The 20837-nt window shown below is 37.1% G+C and overlaps 1 protein-coding gene across 1 annotated transcript in view; it reads left to right on the top strand.

Moving 5' to 3' along the window:
- Positions 1 to 17471, top strand: part of Pigk (phosphatidylinositol glycan anchor biosynthesis class K) — a 102513-nt gene extending 85042 nt beyond the window's left edge. Inside the window, exon 11 of the mRNA XM_004643163.2 lies at positions 17042 to 17471. Within this exon, the coding sequence (XP_004643220.1) occupies positions 17042 to 17158 (117 nt within the window). The 3' untranslated portion in view covers positions 17159 to 17471. The remainder of the gene's footprint in view (positions 1 to 17041) is intronic.
- Positions 17472 to 20837: the final 3366 nt, after the last annotated feature.

Raw genomic sequence — 20837 nt, 5'->3', positions numbered from 1 at the left:
CATAGGGATATATGTGTGCCTATGTTTATAGCAGCACAATTTGTGATAGCCAAATCTTGGAAACAACCAAGATGCCCATCACCTGAGGAATGGATGAAAAAGATATGGTATTTTTATACAATGGAGTATTACTCAGCTATAAAGAATGATAAACTCGAAGTCTTTATATTGAAGTGGATGCCACTTGAAGATATACTCATAAGTGAAATAAACCAGACACACATGTAAATATTGTATAGTTTTTCTAGTATAAGAACTCAAAAGAAGAAATACAAATAGAAAGGTATAATACAAGTAAAAGGAAAGGAAGAACTGGAGGACTAACTAATTAAGAGAGGGAAAGGAGAAGAGCTAGGAAACATGACAGTGACAAGCCATACAGTTATATGTAGAAGATGGGCAAGGCAATGATCCTGAGAATCTTCAGAAGATTTTTTAATCTAGCAGTTAATTGGAAAGATTGTTACCCTGACTAACTATATATACTGACACCTGTGAACTAAGCAACTGCACTGAAGATGGTAATCTGTAATAGTAGTTTCATGTTTGGAGTGCCTGTCATTCTGGTCTTCTGAATACGGGCTGCTTGTCATGACATGCCAGTTGCTGCTGTGCTGTCTCACAGGTAGATTATTGTTCAAAAAGAAGGGGTTGGTGAATGAAGGCAGGAGACAGGAAAAGGAATGTTGTGGGACGGTCCTGCTTCAAGGTTGTATATGGTTAGATTTTTGGACTTACATGTAAACATAAGAATTATATAATTCTTTATGCCTATTTTAAAATATATTCTAATTTTTAAATGTTTTTTCACATTCTGTAGGGACTTAAAGTTCAACATATCAATACTTGATGAAAAATACCTGTTCCATGTTATGCCTAAGATGTTTGCTATTCAGACAGATAGTGAGATTAAGCTTAACAGCCTAGGTTGTACGGGAATAACAATAAGCTTGTCTTCTGGAGGGTTAACAACCTACGTTTGCAGACCAAAATTAGAGAAAAAGGAGGGCCACAAGGAAAGTCAGCATTTTGGCCCTAGCCTTTCAAGGTCAATTAAGACTCAGGACGTATATGATCTTGTACTGTAACATTATGTAACTCAATAGTGTCCCAAATTTTCTGATCAAGGAGATTATGGGGCCAAAGAGGAGAGTGATCGATGATGTGATGATGTAGTGTGCCTAAGGAGAGTCACATGGAGAGAAAACATTCTCTCAGGCTTTCACAGAGAGCACATTAGCCAAGCAATGGCCATGACTCATCCACATGGCTGACACTGCCAAAGGATCTACAATGTGAGGTACAGGATCTCAGGATAAATCCTGAGGGGATTTGATTTCACTGACCTTGTCAGACCAAAACCTACAATTCTTGTTGCATAGGTCTTGCTTTATCTGGTCTTAACCATTCAGCCGAAAAGTATAAAAATGAAGTATAAGAAGTAAAGCCATGGTGTTATGTTGGGCTGTAGGGACTCAGGTCAACAATTTCTGACATTTCCAGTCAAGCGGAAGACACAACACTGTTATGGGCTACTGGACTCTTTTAGAATATTTTGCTGAGTTAACACATCTATAATATTTAATTGACGAAACTAAACAAAAAAAGGGGATACAGATGAATGTCCATTTTGTATCTGTGTATTCAAAATGGTTAGGATAGATATATAGTTACATTCTCTTAATGAATAGAGGGATTTGTTGTAATAGTGTTTGTAAATAGGATATCATGTCTGCATCTTGTACAGCAATTAACCACTAGGAAGAATGTATGCAATGTGTTAATTATTGAAACTGTCCTACCAATTTGGTTTGAAAAAAAATAAAAAGATATCAATAAAAAAAAGAAAAACAAAGCCACAGAGAATCTCTCTGTCTGTCATCTGTCTATGAATCTATTATGTATTTATAAAGTAGGCATATGAAAGTACAGTTTCCTTCAACTTCATGCTGTATACTTAATAGTAGTTACTGACTTGCAACAGCTCTAAACAGTGTAAATAGGAGTTATTTAATCTGTCATCCAAATTGACCTGAAACCACTTAGTGTGTTTCTAGGTAACAGTTGAGGTTATCATTTACTTTATTTAATATTTTTAGAGAAGGGTTTACAGGGTGTTCAGGGTCTCACTATTAGCTGTAGTGATTCTCCTGTTTACAGCCTCCCAAGTGCTGGGATTACCAGTCTCAATCACCCTCTCTGCACACCCCAGGGGTGGAGCCAGCATGGCAGGCCCAGGGGACCAAACCCCCAGCCCCTGCGCCTGCTTGCAGGCGCTTTAGTTATCATTCACTTTATAATTAGTAGTTGTATTTCAGATAAGTCATGTTTTATATTCATCAGTATTACTAGTTCATGGCTTTTAATGTTCACGATTTACTTTCATTTTGCCAATTACATTTGATGGTTAATTTGTATATTTCAATTTAGATTCTGATTTCTGGTAATTTTACAGAAACAGATTTTTCTTAAAAAATTACTTGTTTTACTTTATTCATATGTATTTATCAGCATTTAATCATTATATTTAAATTTTTTGTATATTGTTTTAATTGGCCAGTTCAAAGCTGTCAGTACCTTGTGAAAGCCGGTACTAATCTGTTCATGTTACCTAATTTTGTAAGAAATTTCCAGTTTAAACAGTACCAACAGACATTTTGGGAAATAGTTCAACTTGCCTACCTTCAGATAGTGTTACTCAGTGTGAGCACTGCTAGGGAGAGATGGAAGAATACTTTCCTTCTGGTTTAAATAGCTATTGTAACTAAAATTGTGAGAAGTTTCTAAAACAATAGATTAATCTACATTTCAGAAATTTTTTAGAATTTATAGGCCTCATATCTTACTTTTTTCTAGATACATTTTAGTAGGCTGTCTGCCCATAGTCAAGAAATAATTGTAATATACTATAAACCTTATACTGTCTTCAAGTATAGAAGTAGAAAAGCGTTCTTTAAAAGCATTTTATTGATTTAACCATGTAGAAGACAGTAAAGATCATTATAAGTATAGATAAATAATTACAAGATTGACTTTATTGTAACAATGTTAGACATTTTTATAATGACTTCTCTGACTAAAAATAACTATATCTTGTCAAATTTTAAGTAATTTATTTTAAAATGAATTTAGTCTTACGTTCTTTTTGATACAGGTAAATAGAGCACCAAAAATTAATTTGACTAAAATTATATTGTTTCTCTCATGAATGATTTCAATGTAAGCACAGAGGGAAGCTTACTGATTTTTTCCCCAGATTCTACGAGAAGATGCAGGGCTCAGACATGCATACCTGAAAACATTAAGATGATTCTCTTGGGAAGTCCACATCATAGAAGTTATAAAAATTTTACTAAATACAAGAAGTTGAAATTTAACTTTGTTTAGACAGGAAAGTAGCAGAGCCCATTATAGTAATTTTAAGTCTTTTCCTTAACTATTTACCCACTTAGGAATAGTTATACAATTACTGGCAGGTATTTATTCTTGATGTGTCAGTTGATGGTTTTTCTTTGGTACTATGTAAAGGGTAGTTTCAGTGGACCTTTTGGATTTTCAGATGGAGTGAACTGTGATAAGTAATTGACAGTTTTTTTATTAGCATGAGAAACCCACATTTCCATGTGGGTTAACGTCATAAATAACCTAATAGTATGCAAAGTTTTTATAGAATCATGGAAGATTGTCTAGGCTTTTTAAAAACTCCATCCTATCTTGGAGTCTCTTAGATTGAATCCCACTAAAGGCTGTCTTATATAGATGAAGACCTCTCTAAGCCATGGAGAGTTCTCTCACACCCTTCACAGTAGCCTGTTTTTTCTGCTTTGCCTGGGCTGTAGCCTGGGCTGCTTTGTTGGTAAATTCTTTCCTTGCGTTTAATTGGAAACAGCCTCTCGTACTTTCCACTCCTTTGTTTTAGTTCTGGCACTAAAGGATGCATAAAACATGTCATCCCTTGGTTTACCTGCCAGCCATCTTCAGATACTGAAAGAGTTACTACTATTCTTGGCTTTTCCAGAGTCTGTCTCAGGGAAAATACTATAGAATAGTTGAAAGAACATATGGTCTTTTGAGTGAATCAGAGCTAGGCTCATACCAAGATACTGTTCAATGAATAGTTTTGTCACTTTGGGCAATTTACTTACCTCTTTTAGTCTAGTTCTTCATGCATAAAATGGAGTTAACAGAAGCTTGGGTGGAGAATTAATTATCACAAGACAGTGTAAAGGAAACTATCAGCATGTTCTTGGCACTCAGCAAGGGTACCGTGCTGACCAGGGTCGACTCTCTTCCTCCTCCTCCTCTCCTCTTTACGTCTCACTCTCCTCATTTAGAAGCTGTGTTTAATATCATAATTTTATTATAAGGATATAGCATGAGTTAAAATAAGGAAGCACCAGGAATGAGAAAATTCTATTTGTCCCATTTGTTCTTAGTTCCTTTTTTTCTTCTTTTCTTTGTTTTTTATTTTTACTTTTTATGTTTTGAGAAAGGTTCTCATTATGTAGTTTAGGCCTGAACTCACAGGGTTCCTCCTGTCTTAGCCTCCTGAGTGCTTAGATTATAGGTGTGTGCCGACATGTCTGGCTTTCTCCTTTTCTTGACTTCTTTTGGATTATTTTGTTGTCATTTCATTTTATCTCTATTACTTTATTAATGAATTAATTTTGTTCCCCAAAGATTTATACTGTGCACCTGTATCACACTCTACTTCAAATAATATTACTTGTATAACATAAGGAACTGGTAGCATATTTCCAGTTCTTCCCTTCCATCCTGTATGCTGGCTGTTGTTGAACCCATTTTAATTGTCATGTTCTGAACCTTACAACGTGTTCTTTTGTTTTTAAAGAGTGAATTATCTTTTAAAGGAATTTTAAAATGAAATCTTTTTTTCTGTTTGTCTCCCTACTCCCTTATCATTTTGTCTTTGCTCCCTTGTGTAAGTTTGTATACCCTGCTGGTATAATTTTCCTTCTGCTTGTGGAGCTTCCATTGCCGCTTCTTGTAGTATTGTTTTCTGAGCTCCATGGCATCTGACAGCCCTTCCTGCAGCAGCACGCTGATGTTGCTCCTAGCAGGGGCCTGCAGACTGTTTCTTAAGACGTTGAATAGATTTGATGCTTGCAGTCTTACTGCTTCTTGATATTTCTTCTGTAGTGGGTGATCTTCTATTAATTCCGTTGGTGTTTTCATTTTATTTGTTATATTTTTATCTTTAGAAAACTCTACATAAGACTTTTTATATATTCTGTTTCTCTTGTTGCATGTTTGTGTTTTCCAATTTAAAATACTGTTTCAAGGTCTCATGAACTAAACCCATCCTCTCTTTCACACACATCATATTTTCTGCCCTCTTTGCCTACTTGCTTTTGTTTCTTTGATTGGTTACTAGACAGTTGGACTCTTTGTTTTAGCTGCTAGACTTTGGTTTTTATTTTTTTCAAAAGTGGCGATGGCCCCCCTCACCCCTAGAGTCAGTTTGATCACTTTAACAATTTCTTTTAAATTGTTTTAGGCAGATTCAGAAGTCTTTCTTTTTTTGAGACAGTCCTGTTATTCTGATTTTACCTCACTGTATGTTTTAATTAGGTACTCTGAATTTAGAGTTCTGTCCATTACTATGAATATAACTGTAAGTTATTCCCAGCTCTGAATCTTTTTTCCTTTACTAGTGGAAAGTAGTTTGTTTATTTCCTTTCTCTCATTCTTTCCCTGTATTTTTATCTATTTTTCTTAGAGATTAGAAAATTGCTATAAATTGTCAGAGTCTGAAAATCACTGCTTCTTACCTTTGCTCTGACAGGTAATACCTGTAGCATTCAATCCTTTATAGCTAGAAGCATAACTTGATTACAGAGACAGAGATAAACACTCTTGATATATAAAACTCATATATGGAGGAACAGTGGGTCATTTTTCATAGCCAGATTCCTTATTTCAAACTCAAATTGTTTTAAACGTTTTTAAAATAATATTTTTAACTGATGAGTTCTCATTGTGGATTCCCAAAATAGGTTGTATTGATTACTCTAATTTTCAATTTTTCTTAAATCCTAAAACCCAGAGCATAAGCTTATATGTTTGCATTGAAATATGATAGGTACTTTTGAATATTGTATGTCTTATTTTTTGTATTTTTAGGGAAAGGTCTACAGGGTGTTCAGGGTCTCACTACTAGATTGGACTCATAGTGATCTGCCTGTTTCAGCCTTCTAAGAGCTGGGATTATAGGTGCGCACCACCACGCCCAGTCTCAATTGCTGTCTCGGCACACCCAGGGGCAGGACTGGCACTGCAGGCTGTGGAATCAAAACCCTAGCCCCTGCACCTGCTTTGCAAGTGCTTTAATCCACTGAGCTATTTGGCCAGCGCTTTTATGTTTTATTTTAAAGAAGAGAAACGATGCGTAAGACGCATTGGTTGCCTTATTGTATTTAAGGCCAGTGAGACCTTGCTAAGGTTCAGAAGTATCACAATTCAAGATATAGTGGAGTCAGTTAATACATTGCAGTATGTTATAAACCAGTTATCACCCAGTAAAGAAGAAATTAATTTTTAGTGGGATATTCGAACAGATTTCATTTGGAGATAGCATTCCATCTAAGGCATTGAGATAACTAAGTATGGAAAAGAAGGAATAATTAGGCTGAAGAGTTTTATTCTTTGTATATATATTTTATGTATTTAGTACAGAGTGTACAGGGTCTCACTATACAGATCAGACTTGTATTGATCCTTCCTGTTTTTCAGGTTCCCAAGTGCTGGGATTACAGGCTGGTGCCCACGCCCAGTCTCAATTGCTGTCTCAGCATGCCCCCAGGGCCCACATGGCAGGCTGGGTACCAAACCCCCCGCCCCTGCATCTGCCTAAGCAGGCACTTTAATCTGCTGAGCTATCTGGCCAGCCCTGTATTTATATTTTTAAAATGTAAAGTGAGTAGCGTAACTTTTAGGGTTGGTTATTCCACCCAAGAAACAGGTATCAGATGTAACAGTTTTCTGCCGTATTGATGTATTGTGCATGTATCCAAGTTTGTAAAGTTAGTTTGTGAATTAATTTTCTGTTGCTCTGTAACACATTTTTGAAAGCCATCTTCTTATGATTTCTGTGGGCCAGGGGTACAGATTAAGTTGGGTGCTTTGTTCAGGGCATCGACTGCAGACCCTGGAGGTTGAGGACTTTGTGGTCTGCAAGTGCTCACTTGTGCTTGTGGGCATGCGACTGAGGCCTCAGCTCTGGAGGGCTGTTGGCCTTCCCTGTGGTGGTTCACACTACCACATGTAGCAGAGCTGCCAGCCTGTCTTGTCTGTCTGTGTCTGTCTGTCTGTCTGTCTGTCTGTCTGTCTGTCTGTCTCTGTCTCTCTCTGCCAGCCTGTCTTATCTGTCTCTGTCTCTGTCTCTCCTTCTCCCTATCTCTTTCTGTGTCTCTGTCTGTCTGTCTGACTGACTTCTCTGCTATTTATATGGACTTTTTTTTAAAAGAGCTTGCCTCACTGGTCAGCCTCTTCCTTCCCCGAAGCTCTGCCCTTATTGCCCAGGATGATTTTCCTTTTGATTAACTGAAAGTCACCTGATCAGAGGCCTTAGTTACACCCTCACAGTCTTGACTATGATGCAGCCTCCTTACAGATTTGTTCTTTCATCATACTCACTATCCAAACTCAAGGAGAAAGAGTTGGAGGTTATTTTGGGATTCTACCTACCAGAGTTTGATTTAGGCAATGAATATAGTTTGAAAAATACAAATTATTTTTATTTTTAAATTAGTTTTCTTTTTTGGGACACAGTCTCACTGTATTCTTTGGGGTGGTCTAGGCTGGCCCTAAACTCATAGCAGTCTTCCTATCTCAGCCTCAAGTGCTAGGATTATTTAGCTGTGTGCTACCACACCTGGCAAATTATTTTTATGTAGAAACAGAATGGAAATAGTAGTAAACTATCACTTGTTAGATAACTTGGAAATAATTATAACCATAGTAAATCTTGTAATTTTTTTCTTATATCTGAACTGCTCATTAAACTTTAAATAATCTCATTGAAACTGGAAGCTTTCCCATTGCTTACCAATGAATATGTGCACTTCTTAAAATTCTGTTTCTCCTTTTATATCATCTTAATACTTAGCTCTGTGTTCATGCAAGTATTTTGAAGTTCTGTAGTAATGTTCTCCTAGTGACATGAAAGGGGGACTAGGTATTGCTCACAAGCAGAAGTGTAGTGTTGCTTAGCTACCTGTCTCTTTAATTTGAAGTATGAAAGCATTTCAGTGATGGGTAGCCACGAGCTTTTAAGTGTGCTCATGACACCTTGCAATATCCTGTGTGTGCTTTCCACCTTTGTTTTACAGCTATTATGGAAGGTTACAAAAGAAGAGTAGATTAAATAGCAGTCAGTAGAGCGCCTTAACTACATAAAATCAGTCATTTTATAAGAAGCTTTAATGGATACAAATGAAATTACAACATATACTTTAATATGAACTTACCTCAAATACAGCTGTAGTACAAAATCCAATAATTATACTAATCTGTCATTTGATTGTAAGTAAAATCATTGTGGAATGTCTAAAATGTTACATATAGTTGTTTTTAAAATAGCAATATTGTTAAATGGCAGCAATATCATTAAGCACATTCTGAAAAGGCACTTTATTATGTTGCTGTCACGCTGCTCATGTTAGTTTTTGTTAAAATAGCATATCAAATGCTAATAGTGTTATTGCCATAAACCTCCTAATTTAGGAAAGAATATGGGAAGATTTATCTAGATAGATTTTCAATGAAAGTTTTTCTATATTCTCTCCCTTTCTCGGAAAATAATTAAAAGAAATACATACCATATTTGTATCTGGTTTTCCAAAGTATAAATAGAAAGAGATTAAGATTCATCTATAATTCACTTCCCTCAGAGAAACTCTACTAAGATGCATGTATTTTTCTTCTTCAAATGTTTTTATAGAAATACAGATATTTTATGTTCAATTTGCATCTTTTCCCCCCTTATTTTATAGGATAAGCATATCTCCAAATTGTTAGAATTATTTGAAAGCAGGCTGGGGAGAGAGCTTGGCAGTCCACGTGCCTGCCTGGAAAGCACAAGGACCTGGGTTCAGTCCCTAGTTCTGCATGCCGTGCTAGCCCCAGAACCCCAGGTGTGCTGTGCTGGCCACTGAAATCGGGTGTGGTGGTGCACACCTGCAATCTCAGTGCTGGGGAGGCGGAGACAGGAGGATCATTATGAGTCCGAGCTGCTGAGCGAAACCCTGTACCAAATCTAAAAAAAAAATAAAAATAATTATTTGAAAGCACTCTTAAGGAATGTTTAATATATGGATGCAAAGTATATCCCATATTATTTTTTATAAATCATTTCTTTTTACTATGCAGATAAAACAGAGAAAAAAATTTGTGCAGAACCTTGGTTAGCATTTCCATATTTCTTCATACAGCTCTCAGGGGTGTTTCTAACTCTAGCAGTGAAAACAACGGACATGTTAAAGGTCTTTGAACATAATCATAAATTGTTTATCTGAAACATTACTCATCCTAATTTATTTCTTTACTTTAAAAATATATTTAATATAATTATGATTATGAATATTAAAACTTTAAAATGTGAATTAGCCATGTATAAATTCTTTGTGAAAATTTTATTTTCCTATACTGTTTATTGATAAAACCTTGTGCCTTGTTGATTTTGGAAATTTATGCAGGGAATTTATGTAGGGAATTTATCTCCTTTTCTGTTCATTTTTCTGTTTATTTGCCTTTTAATTTATGCCTTTTGTGAAGGATTTTTTTTTTTCTCCGAATGCCTTCAGGGCATGTTTGGTTGGCTTGGGTTGTGGGGATTGAACCACAGCAACCTGAGCCTGACTGCTTTGTTGAAGCAGCCACTTAAAGAACTGAGCTAAGGGGCAGGCTGCCTATGCCTTTTGTGAAATACAAGTCTTTTAAAACTTATTTTTAAAATCTCTTTACTTTTTTTGTTATTTTTATTTATTGAGTTTAGGTTTGCACATCTCTTTACTATGTATGTTTTCCTATGTTTTATCTTTTTCATCTGTACTCACATTTAATTATAAATTACAAAAAGTATGTTTTTGTTTTATAGTATTGAGTAGGAAATAAAACAAAATATCCTTTTGCCATTGATTTGTGCTCTTGTTTTTGTATTTTAGGGAAGGGTCTATAGGGTGTTCAGGGTCTCACTACTAGATAGGACTTGTGGCCCAACTGTTTACAGCCTACCAAGAGCTGGGATTACAGGTGCGTGCCACCACACCCAGTCTCAATTGCTGTCTCAGCATGCTCCGGTGGTGGGGCCGGCACAGCAGGCCTGGGGATCAAGCCCCTGGCCCCTGCGCCTGTAATCCACTGAACTATTTGGCCAGCCTTTGTGCTCTTTTAATATACATAAATTATATGTACCTAGTGGGGTACACTGGCCTGCTTTCTATTCCATTTCATTTTATTCATCTTTCTGTTCTTGCATAAAAACCACATTATTATTATTATTATAATTATTATAATATTTATTTAGTACAAGGTCTTACTACACAGATCAGACTCATAGTGATCCTTCTGTTTTCAGCATCCCAAGTGCTGCGATTATTGCCCTAGCATGCCCAGTCTCAGTCACCATCTCAGTGCGTCCCAGGGGTGGGACTGGCGTGGCAGGCTGGGGATTGAACCATGGTCTGCTGAGCTATCTGGCTGGCCATAAAGCCACATTATTTTTTAACCTTATTATTCTTCACTGCTTCTTTGCTAAATAGATTATTTACCTGACATTTCATGCTATAGGTATTCCTAGTTTTATGTTATTGATGTTGTGAATATGTTTTTATTTTCATTTGCTTTTACTGACATCTTTGAAGGATATTATTTTTAAAGTTATTTACCTCAAATTGGAGGTCTTTGTTCTCAGTCATTAAAGTGGATAATTTGTCAGTATCAAATTATAATATATGAAGATAAAGAAAATGTACTTTTTCTTACCAAGAAAAATAGTTATGCCTGAATTGCCCAAAAATTCCAGAGTAGTGTGACTTAATAATATGAATAGTAGGTATGTTTTATCACAGTAAAGCTAAAATCATAGGTAAAGAAAAACTATAATCAATTTTCTTTGAAAGCATGATTGAAGACAAATCCCCCTTAATTATCTAAGATTGTATTAACTGCGTTGCAGGTTTATCATGGATAAAGCACATAAAGATCTTGCACAAGATGGACGTTTATTCCCCATGGGGCAACATCTGATACCACTAATTGGTAACTTTAAACCAAAAGGAACTGGACTATTTTTTAAAAAATTATTTTTTTTATTAGTGAATCTGTTTCATTTTTTGTCCCTAATAATTTTATAAAACATTGGATTTTAGTGTATATATTTTGACTATATCCATTCCCCTGATACCCTTACACACACACACACACACACACACACAAACACACAGAGACACACCTATTTTCTTTCTCTTGTCTAATAATAGTCTTCGTTCTGTTTTCTTGTCACCTTTTTAAATTGCACATATTATGGAAACCATTCCATGCTTATCTTTTAAAATCTGGCTTCTTTTGCTTACCATGGTGGTTTCCAGTTCTGTCCACCTTTCTGAAAATGACAAACTTTACATACATACATATATAGTCAGATTTTATCCATTCATCTGTGGATGGGCACCTGGGTGGTTTCATGTCTTGGCTATTGTGAATTGTGCCACAATAAGCATGGGTGTGTAAGGTATTCCTATAGTATGCTGACTCTAATTCCTTCAGGTTATATACCAAGAAGTGGTATGCTGGGTCAAACAATCGCCTTATTATTATTATTATTATTAGTAGTAGTAGTAGTAGTAGTAGTAATTTTCATACTGATTTCCATAGTGCCTATACTAATTTACATTGTCATCCCAAGGCCCTAGGTTTGGTCCTCAGCCCCAAAACAAACAAAACTAAAACCAAGGCAACCAGCCTTTAGATCTAGGTCCTAGTGAGGTGAGGAGGCAGATAAGCTGTAGGGAGGCCATGTTACTTAAGTCTCCAGAGCTTCCTTCTTTATTTCCTGAGAGGAGTTTCTGACATGGTGGCAGCTGGGCTCTTCTCTCCAGGGAGATTGTAAGGGGAGCTAGTGGTGAGCGGCAGGCAGAGGCCTTTCAATGAGGAGAACAATAGAGAACATTTGTGAAGCTACCTGTGGAAAACAGCACAGCTGACATCGTATCCCTGTGACTTTAGAGACCAGTGGCAGATGTTGTTCAAGTGAGACAGGCAGCTGTGGAAGTTCTTGCTTTTTGAATGTTAGCATGATTTCTTATCCTAGGAAGGTCAGAGGGGGTCACAAACTTCCCCATGCCTACAAAATTAATAATCGACAAAGATCCACTGCTGAGCTGCCCCTCCCACTGTTCTTCTACCATTGTTGCAAAAATCTGAAGCTACAGTATGTGGATGAGAGCACTTTGTATTGTATTATGATTCTGAGCATCAAAGTTTTCCCTTGCATATTCTTTTTTTTTTTTGTGCAGAACTGGGGCTTTAACTCAGGCCCTTGCACTTGCCAGGGAAGTGCTTATTCCACTGAGCCATCTCCCCGAGCCCCTTCCCTTGCATATTAATTGCCACTTTAGTGGATATATTTCAGAGCTTTTGGGGTGCAACAAACCATGCCAAAACTTAAAACATCACTGATTTGTTTAGTTCGTAATTCTGTAGGTTAGCGTTTAGACTGGGTTTAGCTGAGCAGTTCTTTTGTTCTTAGCTGTTTTCACCTTGAGTCTGTAGTCAGCATTGAGTGAGTTAGGTGGTCTTGCTGGGAACTGGCTGGTTGTTGGCTAGAAGGACCTCAGTTCTTGTCCATAAGATGCTGCTCCTTGGGCTGTAGTGATAGATTCGTGGTCTAAGTGCCTGCCTGGCAAGTGCAAGGACCTAGGTTTGATTCGTGGTACCACATGCTGTGTCAGACCAGAACCCTGGGCCTGCCATGCTGTCCATGGAAACTGGGCATGGTGGCACATGGCTGTAATCCCATTGCTGGGGAGGCTGAGACAGAAGGGTCACTATGAGTCTGAGCTGCATAGCGAGACTGTGTACCAAATATATAAATAAGAGATTTAGAAAAAAAAAAAAAGATGCTGCTTCTTCTAGAAGCCTCAGCTTGTTCTCACAAAAGTAGCAGAGGCAAGCACCTGAAACTGAACTGATACTTGGCTCGTGTTTTGATAGCCAAAAGGAACTACTAGATCAGTTGATTCAGGGTTGGGGTTATGACTCTATCTCCTGATGTTAGCTGGTACAAGCTACCTGGCAGGGTTGTGGACACAGAGCATGGAGGGCTGGGGCCTTGTTTGCCATCAAACTGACATAGTTGAGAGGAGGAGAGATGCAAAGATGTGCTGAGATCACACCATGAGATTACCCAGCTGCCTTCTTATCTCAGATATGTCTTTGTATCTTGTATTCTTTTTTCTTTATATTATTCTTAAATTTTTGGTTGCTTGTATATCATTATTTGAATCCATGCTCCCAAAATTTTTTTCTAAAATTATAGTTTGGTTGCTTATTTCATTTTATTCAGATATATCGTCTCTGCATTATTAGGTTATAACTTCTCATGTATGGAGATGTTTTTCCTCACAGAGTTCACCTTGGTTTTCGCTTTTTCTTCGGATGTTCTTGGTATTTGCTAGTAGAGTGTGTGGGTGCTTCATACTGTCTAGTTATGAATGTCCTCTTCAGTCTGCATCAGGTAGGTTGGCATGCTGTCCCAGTGATTGGCAGCTGGCCATCAAATGTGACTTTGCTGAACTAAGCCAGCATCATATGCTACCTTCCCACTCAAACCTGGTTTGAGAGCACTTAAAAAGAAAAAAAAAAGATGGAATGTGGGAAAACAGTATTTCATAACATACACTACCTGTAAAGTTGCCCCTGTACTTCCCCCTGTCTGTGGCGCTTTTCATGTAGACATTGTCTTTTCTAGGATATGGTGAGCCCTTTTCAGTGACATCCCCCACCCCAATAATATCATTAACTGGATGCTATTTGAAGGCATGCGTTAAGCAGGGTGCCCCCAAGAGGTTGGAGTAAGCTGCACAGCTCCCACTGCCTCCTAAGCCTGTCGTACTGTTCAAACACTGGGTCTACTAAACAGCAGGAGGCAAAAGGGACCAAGGTATTCTCTCTCTCCATAGCAGAATTACTGTGTTTCCCAGAGCAGAGCTGTCATTTGGCTGGTATGGAACAATCAGAAGACTGGCACTGTGACTGTGGTGGTAGAGCTTATTTCTAGGACTGCAGACAGTGAAGGTTCTGGGGTTTCTCAGCAGAGGGGAGCTTCATCTTGGTAAGGTGTGTGTAGTTGTAGTTGTCTTTTTTTTTAAGGTTTGTGTTTTTTTTTTTTTTTTTTTTTTTTTTTTTTTTTGGATTGTTGTGAGAAATGTGGAGAGGCTGTGATGGGGGATTCGATTCAGGTGCCTTCTTAAGCTGAGCCCAGAGTACACTTAATTAATGCATTTTCCATTTTTGTGACTCAAAAGGATGTAATGAATGTATAACAAAACTGTAGCAGCTGAAAACAGTTTTTGAAACTCTAAGATCAGCTGCCTCTTTGGCTTGTGCAGTGTTATCACAATGTGAATAAATGCAGCATTCTGTCATGATTTTATGATTACACCTATTTCTTAGTCCTCCGTTATTACTGGCCGAGACTGCTCCTGAGAAGCATGGCTCTAGCAGTTTGCCGCTCTCTGTTCCTCCACTGGGTGTTGGTCTGAGTGGGAGAAAGGCGGCTGGCGAGGCTGAGGACCAGGCAGAGCACGTCTCGGCTCTGCACGATCCCAGGGCTCGCTGTTAGCACTTTGGAGGAGCAGTAGTTTCTTCCAAAGGTGCTGCTTTTCTTTCCTTGTCTTATCTCTGGCAGATATTTCTGGCTGTTTAAGATCAAATGGTAAAATTACAACCTCAGGGAATCCATCTCATTGAAAAGTAACTAGAATTTCTGCAGCTGTAGAAGTACAATTTGCTGTTCACTACTTGATTAATAGCTCTATAATCTCATGATAGAGCTTAAATGATTTTCACCTTTTTCTTTAAACATGGTTTGATTCAAATACCTCCTGAACTCTTTTAGCACTGAAGCTCATTAATTTGGTTTATAGAAAAATTGTCTACAGCCTGTTGGCAGTTAAGAGTTTACCTGAATGCATTTTGACAGTACTTAATTAATTTTACTATTGTAGTTTGTGTGTGTGTGTGTGTGTGTGTGTGTGTGTGTGTGTGTGCTCAAATCTCATGTAATTTGGACTTTTAGTTAGGGAAAATCAGAAATTCATCTCCCTAACTAGGTCATAGTTCTTAAACTAAGCTGCCCGGCAACATCTGCAGGCTATAGTATAAAGGTACACAGCTTTGACTAATAATGTGTAGTCATTATCTTTTTTTAATCTGTGGAAAAGTGGTTTTTGGTCTTTTTCAGCCTTTTTCTTCACTCATTGTTTAACTGGTAGGGCTAGACAAGGAAAAAACGGGTAATTATCATGTTTAGTTCATGTGCTTATTTTCTCTTTGGCACGTGGTTATGATGATTATATTTACATTATCTCATGTAACTGTGCCTTGTGTTAATTTAAGATTTGCTAGTTTTGCACAGAGAGCACTGTGACTTCCAAGGTCTCTGATACTTGAATGCTTTGAGAAATGTTGCGTCTGGCATTTTGTAAGGTTCTAGAGGGCAAGCACTTCAGTCATCATCCTCATCTCACGTAGGACCAGCAGACTGCAGACTTTACTGGAAAGAAACATGAGGAAAATTGAGTTTAATATTTTTGAAGGATATTTTGGAGCGTTTTCTAGGGGGGGTGGTGGAAGGTGAGCATAGGCAATGGAGTGAAGCAGGCATGTCATTGATGGAAACAATGTTGTCAGTTCAGTTCAGTTCTTAGTATATATTTGCTTAAAAGTCCCTAAAACTTTTAACATTGGGATCCAAATTAAAAATTCTCTCCTTTTAGTCTGACAAGTTAATTTTGAATTGATAAAAGTTGATTCCTATATCATAACCATTACAGTCTCAGGAATTCAGTGAATAGACTCATAAAGCAGGCATGGTCACAAGACTCTAGCTGCAGTGCCATAATAACAGATAAACCTGGGAAGACTGGTCTTTGCTGGACAGAGAAACACACAAGACTGGAGAAGGGTGTGTAAAACTGGGCCCAGATGGACTTTGACTTTAGCAAGTTTAATGAAGAGAACAGTTGAAGTAGTAAAGATATGAATTAAAACAAAAAAAAAAAAATTCAGTTGGGAAAATCTGAAGGAGTTGGCACTGATTGAATGAACAAGTTTTGAAGGCACGGAGGGGTATGGAAGATTCTATGTCAAGAGAGAAGAGACAGACCGGAAACACTGGCTCCCCACCAAGCGATCGCTGAATTTCTGAATGAATGACTGGGGTTGAGTAGTATTTGTTCTTCAGTGACTTTTTCAGTGTGATGGGTGAGTGTCCCCTAGTGGTGGGTACTGTGGCAGGTCCAGTGCAGGGAACAGAACAAGATGGCCCTAGTAGAGCTATAGTTTAATAAAGACAGGTAAGATGGAAAAACTCATGAATATATGAATGCCCAGTGAAAAGCCCTGTTAGGCTACAGAATCATTTAGGGAGGTTCTTATTCCACTGAGCCTTCTCCCAGTTCCACCACAATTAAGTTTTAAAAAAATTGTTTCTGAAAAATTTTAATACAATTAACATAAAACTCATCTGCACTTGTTCTCTACGTGGAACTCGGTGAAGAGACGGTTGGTTTGGGCAGGCAACCAGTGAAGAAAAAAAATGTGAGCTAACACTGATCTTCAATAGGAGCAGTTATTTACCCTGTTTGGGTCCTTATCATTGTTATTCCATTTAATTTGACTAAAGGTACTCCTCCTTAGAATATAACCAGTGAAATCTCTCTGTTCTTTCAATATTTGCTTTACTGATTGATGAATTGTTTGCCTTTTGTTAAATTCACTGTGTTTTCTTGTTTTGCAGAAACCAAAACTGAAAGACTGGCACCCACCGGGGGGCTTCATTCTGGGTCTGTGGGCGCTCATTCTCATGGTCTTTTTTAAAACATATGGAATCAAGCATATGAAGTTCATTTTTTAGACTCAAAGATGTCTGAAGAATATATGGAAGATTTTAACCTTGGACACAAATTTATGTTGTGTGTTTTTACAAGTACATTACTCTCATATAAATTTGGGGGATAATATAAGGGAATTAAATTTTAACAAACTGCACAGTTTATAGCATAAATAAATGAATGGTTAATGCAAGTACTTATTGGCCACTAAATATTTTCAAGTTTTCATTTTGTGTGTTGTACTAAAATGGAATAAAGAGACCTGAATATAGCGATGGCTTATTTTTGAAAACAGCAGCTTTCCCTCATTCTCTTTTCATTTGCAAAAGAAAAAACTCATGAAGACATTAACTTCTCACTGAAAGAGGTAACTTCTGTTAATAATTTTGTGTATGTCCTTCAAATGTTTTTATTTATATACAGGTTTTCCTCAAAATGAAAATCATCCAAAATCTAACATTTTCTGACCTTCCTTTTCATTTTGTATTATCAACCTTTTCCCTTCCTTGGATATTTTCAATGCATTGAGTGACTGCAGAATATCCATTGTATGAATGTATAATTCATTTAGTATTCTTCTGTTATTTAACCACATACTTGTTTTCAGTGTTTTATTTTGGCTCATTCTCTAATAAATTTTAATATTTCTGTCAATCACCCATGATATTCTGCAGCTTTAAGTATAAGTGAAGATAAAAAGTTGTTTCTTAATCTATGATGCTGACAGTTTCAAGAACTTTATTTGTCACTATCTGGAAAGCGTTAGGTCATTGAGAATTACTCAATATTGACTGCTCAGAGAAACTCAAAGTACTATTTTTTATTTCCATTCTGTGATCCACTAGAATTGATCACTTTCTCTTCAGTTTCCTCCTTGAAAGAGAGAGCCAATAAGGATTTTGTTACATTCAGTTTAAGATACAACTTGCCCCCAGGTTGGACCTACACTTTCTCTGAGGACACTCCCATAAAGTGGATGGCCTGCATGGCATTGCCTTCATGTGTGATTGCGGTATCATGGAAGGCAATCGGTGTGTTCCTGATCTTTAATGACATACAAGAGCTTACATCCCTGTCACTGATTTTTTTAGCCTACCATCCATCTTTACATCTTCCTCAGGACTGGAAATAGTGTTGATATTGAGCTTTGTGATCAATCCAGGTATTCTTTTCAGATCCTGGTGTTTAAGTTAGGGAAATGCCTGCAGATTCAGTGTTCATGACTCAGAGGACACCTTCATGTACGAGTTCATTGTTTTTCATTGCAGAGATCTGCTTTATAATTCCAGGTAACATTAAGAAGTTAACTTTGTACAGAAAACCTTTTGAAGTTAATAGTCCCTGGTATTTGTTTACTTTTATCACTTAAAACATTGTCCTTTCGTCATGCAAGATTTTCATACTTTCATAAGCAAAGGATTGATTTGTGTTATCTCTCCATTTAAAACAGATGATTTTGAGGGTTTGGGCCAGCTTGGCGTCTTTATTTTAACTGATCTTTCTACTGGTGGACAATATAAATGAAGAAGGAAAATTTTACTTAATACAGAGAAAAGAGGAGAAACAACTTAAAATTTGTATACCCTTACACAGCAGTGCTCAGAAACAAAGAAGCTTGACCCTGTCGCTCTGCAGACACTTGCACAAGGTCAGAACACGATGGTAGGGTGGAGCATGGTAGGATTTAGAGTGGCAGAGGAGTTATGATTGTTCCCGAGCCAAAGTAATTTAGTTTGAATATAATGAAACATAACCTGATGGTGCAGACTGCTGGAAAGTAAGAAGATTCTTCTGAGGTTGTAGAAGGTGCCCTTCTTAGTTAAAACCAAACTGGGAAAAGTAATACTGGATATAACATACAGGATTAATTTTGTCTACGTTGAGTTTCAAAGGGCAATTATTTTTTCTCTTTCACTATTGAATTTTCAGAATATAGTTAAAGTGGAAAGCTCAAAATATGTCAAAGTTTAGCTCATGACCATAATCTTTTTCACAGAAAGTATATTCTGTCTTCAATAATATGTAAATCTTCTCCATGTATAAATGAATATATTTTGAAAATCTTTAAGTACAATTAAATGGCCCAAACTTTGAATGATAATATGAAAGCACATTCTTTAATATATTCGACTTGAGTCACAAGGGCTGAACAATGAAGAAATGTTTTCTTTTTCTTTCCTTTTTTCTTTCCTCACAGTGCCAGGGTGAGAATGAAATGAGATACTGTTATAACTTAATATTTTGGAAATTGTAAATATATGGTGCTATTGTTCTTGTTTCTGCCTAGGAAAATACCAAGGAGAAGGTAGTTAATGGTGTGTTACTCTTCTGTTACACTTTGTTACGTTTTTTAAACTATTCAATGTGATTCCTGTTCTCTGTATTCCTTTTATTTTTTGGGGGGAAGAGTCTACGGGGTGTTCAGGTTCTCACTACTAGATTGGACTTGTCATCCGCCTGTTTACAGCTTCCCAACAGCTGGGATTACAGGTGCACGCCATCACGCCCAGTCTCAATTGCTGTCTCAGCGGGCCCCTGGGGGTGGGGCCTGCATGTCAGGCTGAGAGATCAAAACTCCGGCCCCTGTGCTTGCTTGCAGGCATTTTAAATTTTTTTGACATTATATATTTGGGTTTTATTATTATTATTTATAAACATAGCAATGAGACAGTTTCAAAACAGGTTAGAAGCATCTGCTGGGATCCACTCATCCACATTTTTCCACTCTGAAGAACACTAGGGGGAGCAGCTCAGTGGGTTATAGTGTACTACTATTATGGACTACTGGACTATATTGGACTATTTTGCTAAATTCATGCGTTTAAAATATGTAAATGGCAATGGAATACCCATCTCTGACAAAACTAAACAAAAAAGGGGGTTACAATAATTAATGCATTGCATATTGTTGTCTTTGTAGTATTCATAGTACAAGATGCAGACATGATGTCTTGTCCAAATACTATTAGTACAAATCTATCTTCTCATTGCATTAAGAGAAAATAGCTGTATGTCTATCCTTAACAATTTTGTATATACAGATACAAAATTGTCCTTCATTTATATCCCCCTTTTTTGTTTAGTTTTGTCAGAGGTGGGTATTCCATTGCCATTTACATATTTTAAACGCATGAATTTAGCAAAATAGTCCAATATAGTCCAGTAGTCCATAATAGTAGTACACTGTAACCCACTGAGCTGCTCTCCCTAGTGTTCTTCAGAGTGAAAAAATGTGGATGAGTGGATCCCAGCAGATGCTTCTGACAGGGAGGGTCCAGGGTATACTGATGCAATCCTGCAAAGGCAGTCCTGTGAGAGAAAGAAACTAAAAGATGTGGACTTAAAATTATAAAAGACAGATATTTGCAGTTTATGGGAAGAAAACGGAATTTAGATGCAAAACATTGAATTGGATCAGGAAAATTAGAATTAAGAGAAAAAATAATGCATGCATTTATGGTTTCAATTCTTATGTATTCTCAGCTAGTTGAAAGTGATAGCTCCCTCAGCAAGCATAACTCAGGTTGTTTCTGCTTAGTGGGTATTTTCTCCAACAGTGTATGTTGATAGCGTTTCTACCATTATGTATGTTGTAGGGCAGAGTTACAGTTACTGTGGGAATTGTCATTTGAAACTTAGACTCATGTGTTTCTGGAATTTTTACAACAAATGTTATATGAACAAAGAACTCTTTTCAGTTGA

Source organism: Octodon degus, unplaced genomic scaffold (genome assembly GCF_000260255.1).
Source record: "Octodon degus isolate 3935 unplaced genomic scaffold, OctDeg1.0 scaffold00167, whole genome shotgun sequence".
NCBI lineage: Eukaryota > Metazoa > Chordata > Mammalia > Rodentia > Octodontidae > Octodon > Octodon degus.
This window is presented reverse-complemented; position numbering and strand designations above follow the sequence as displayed.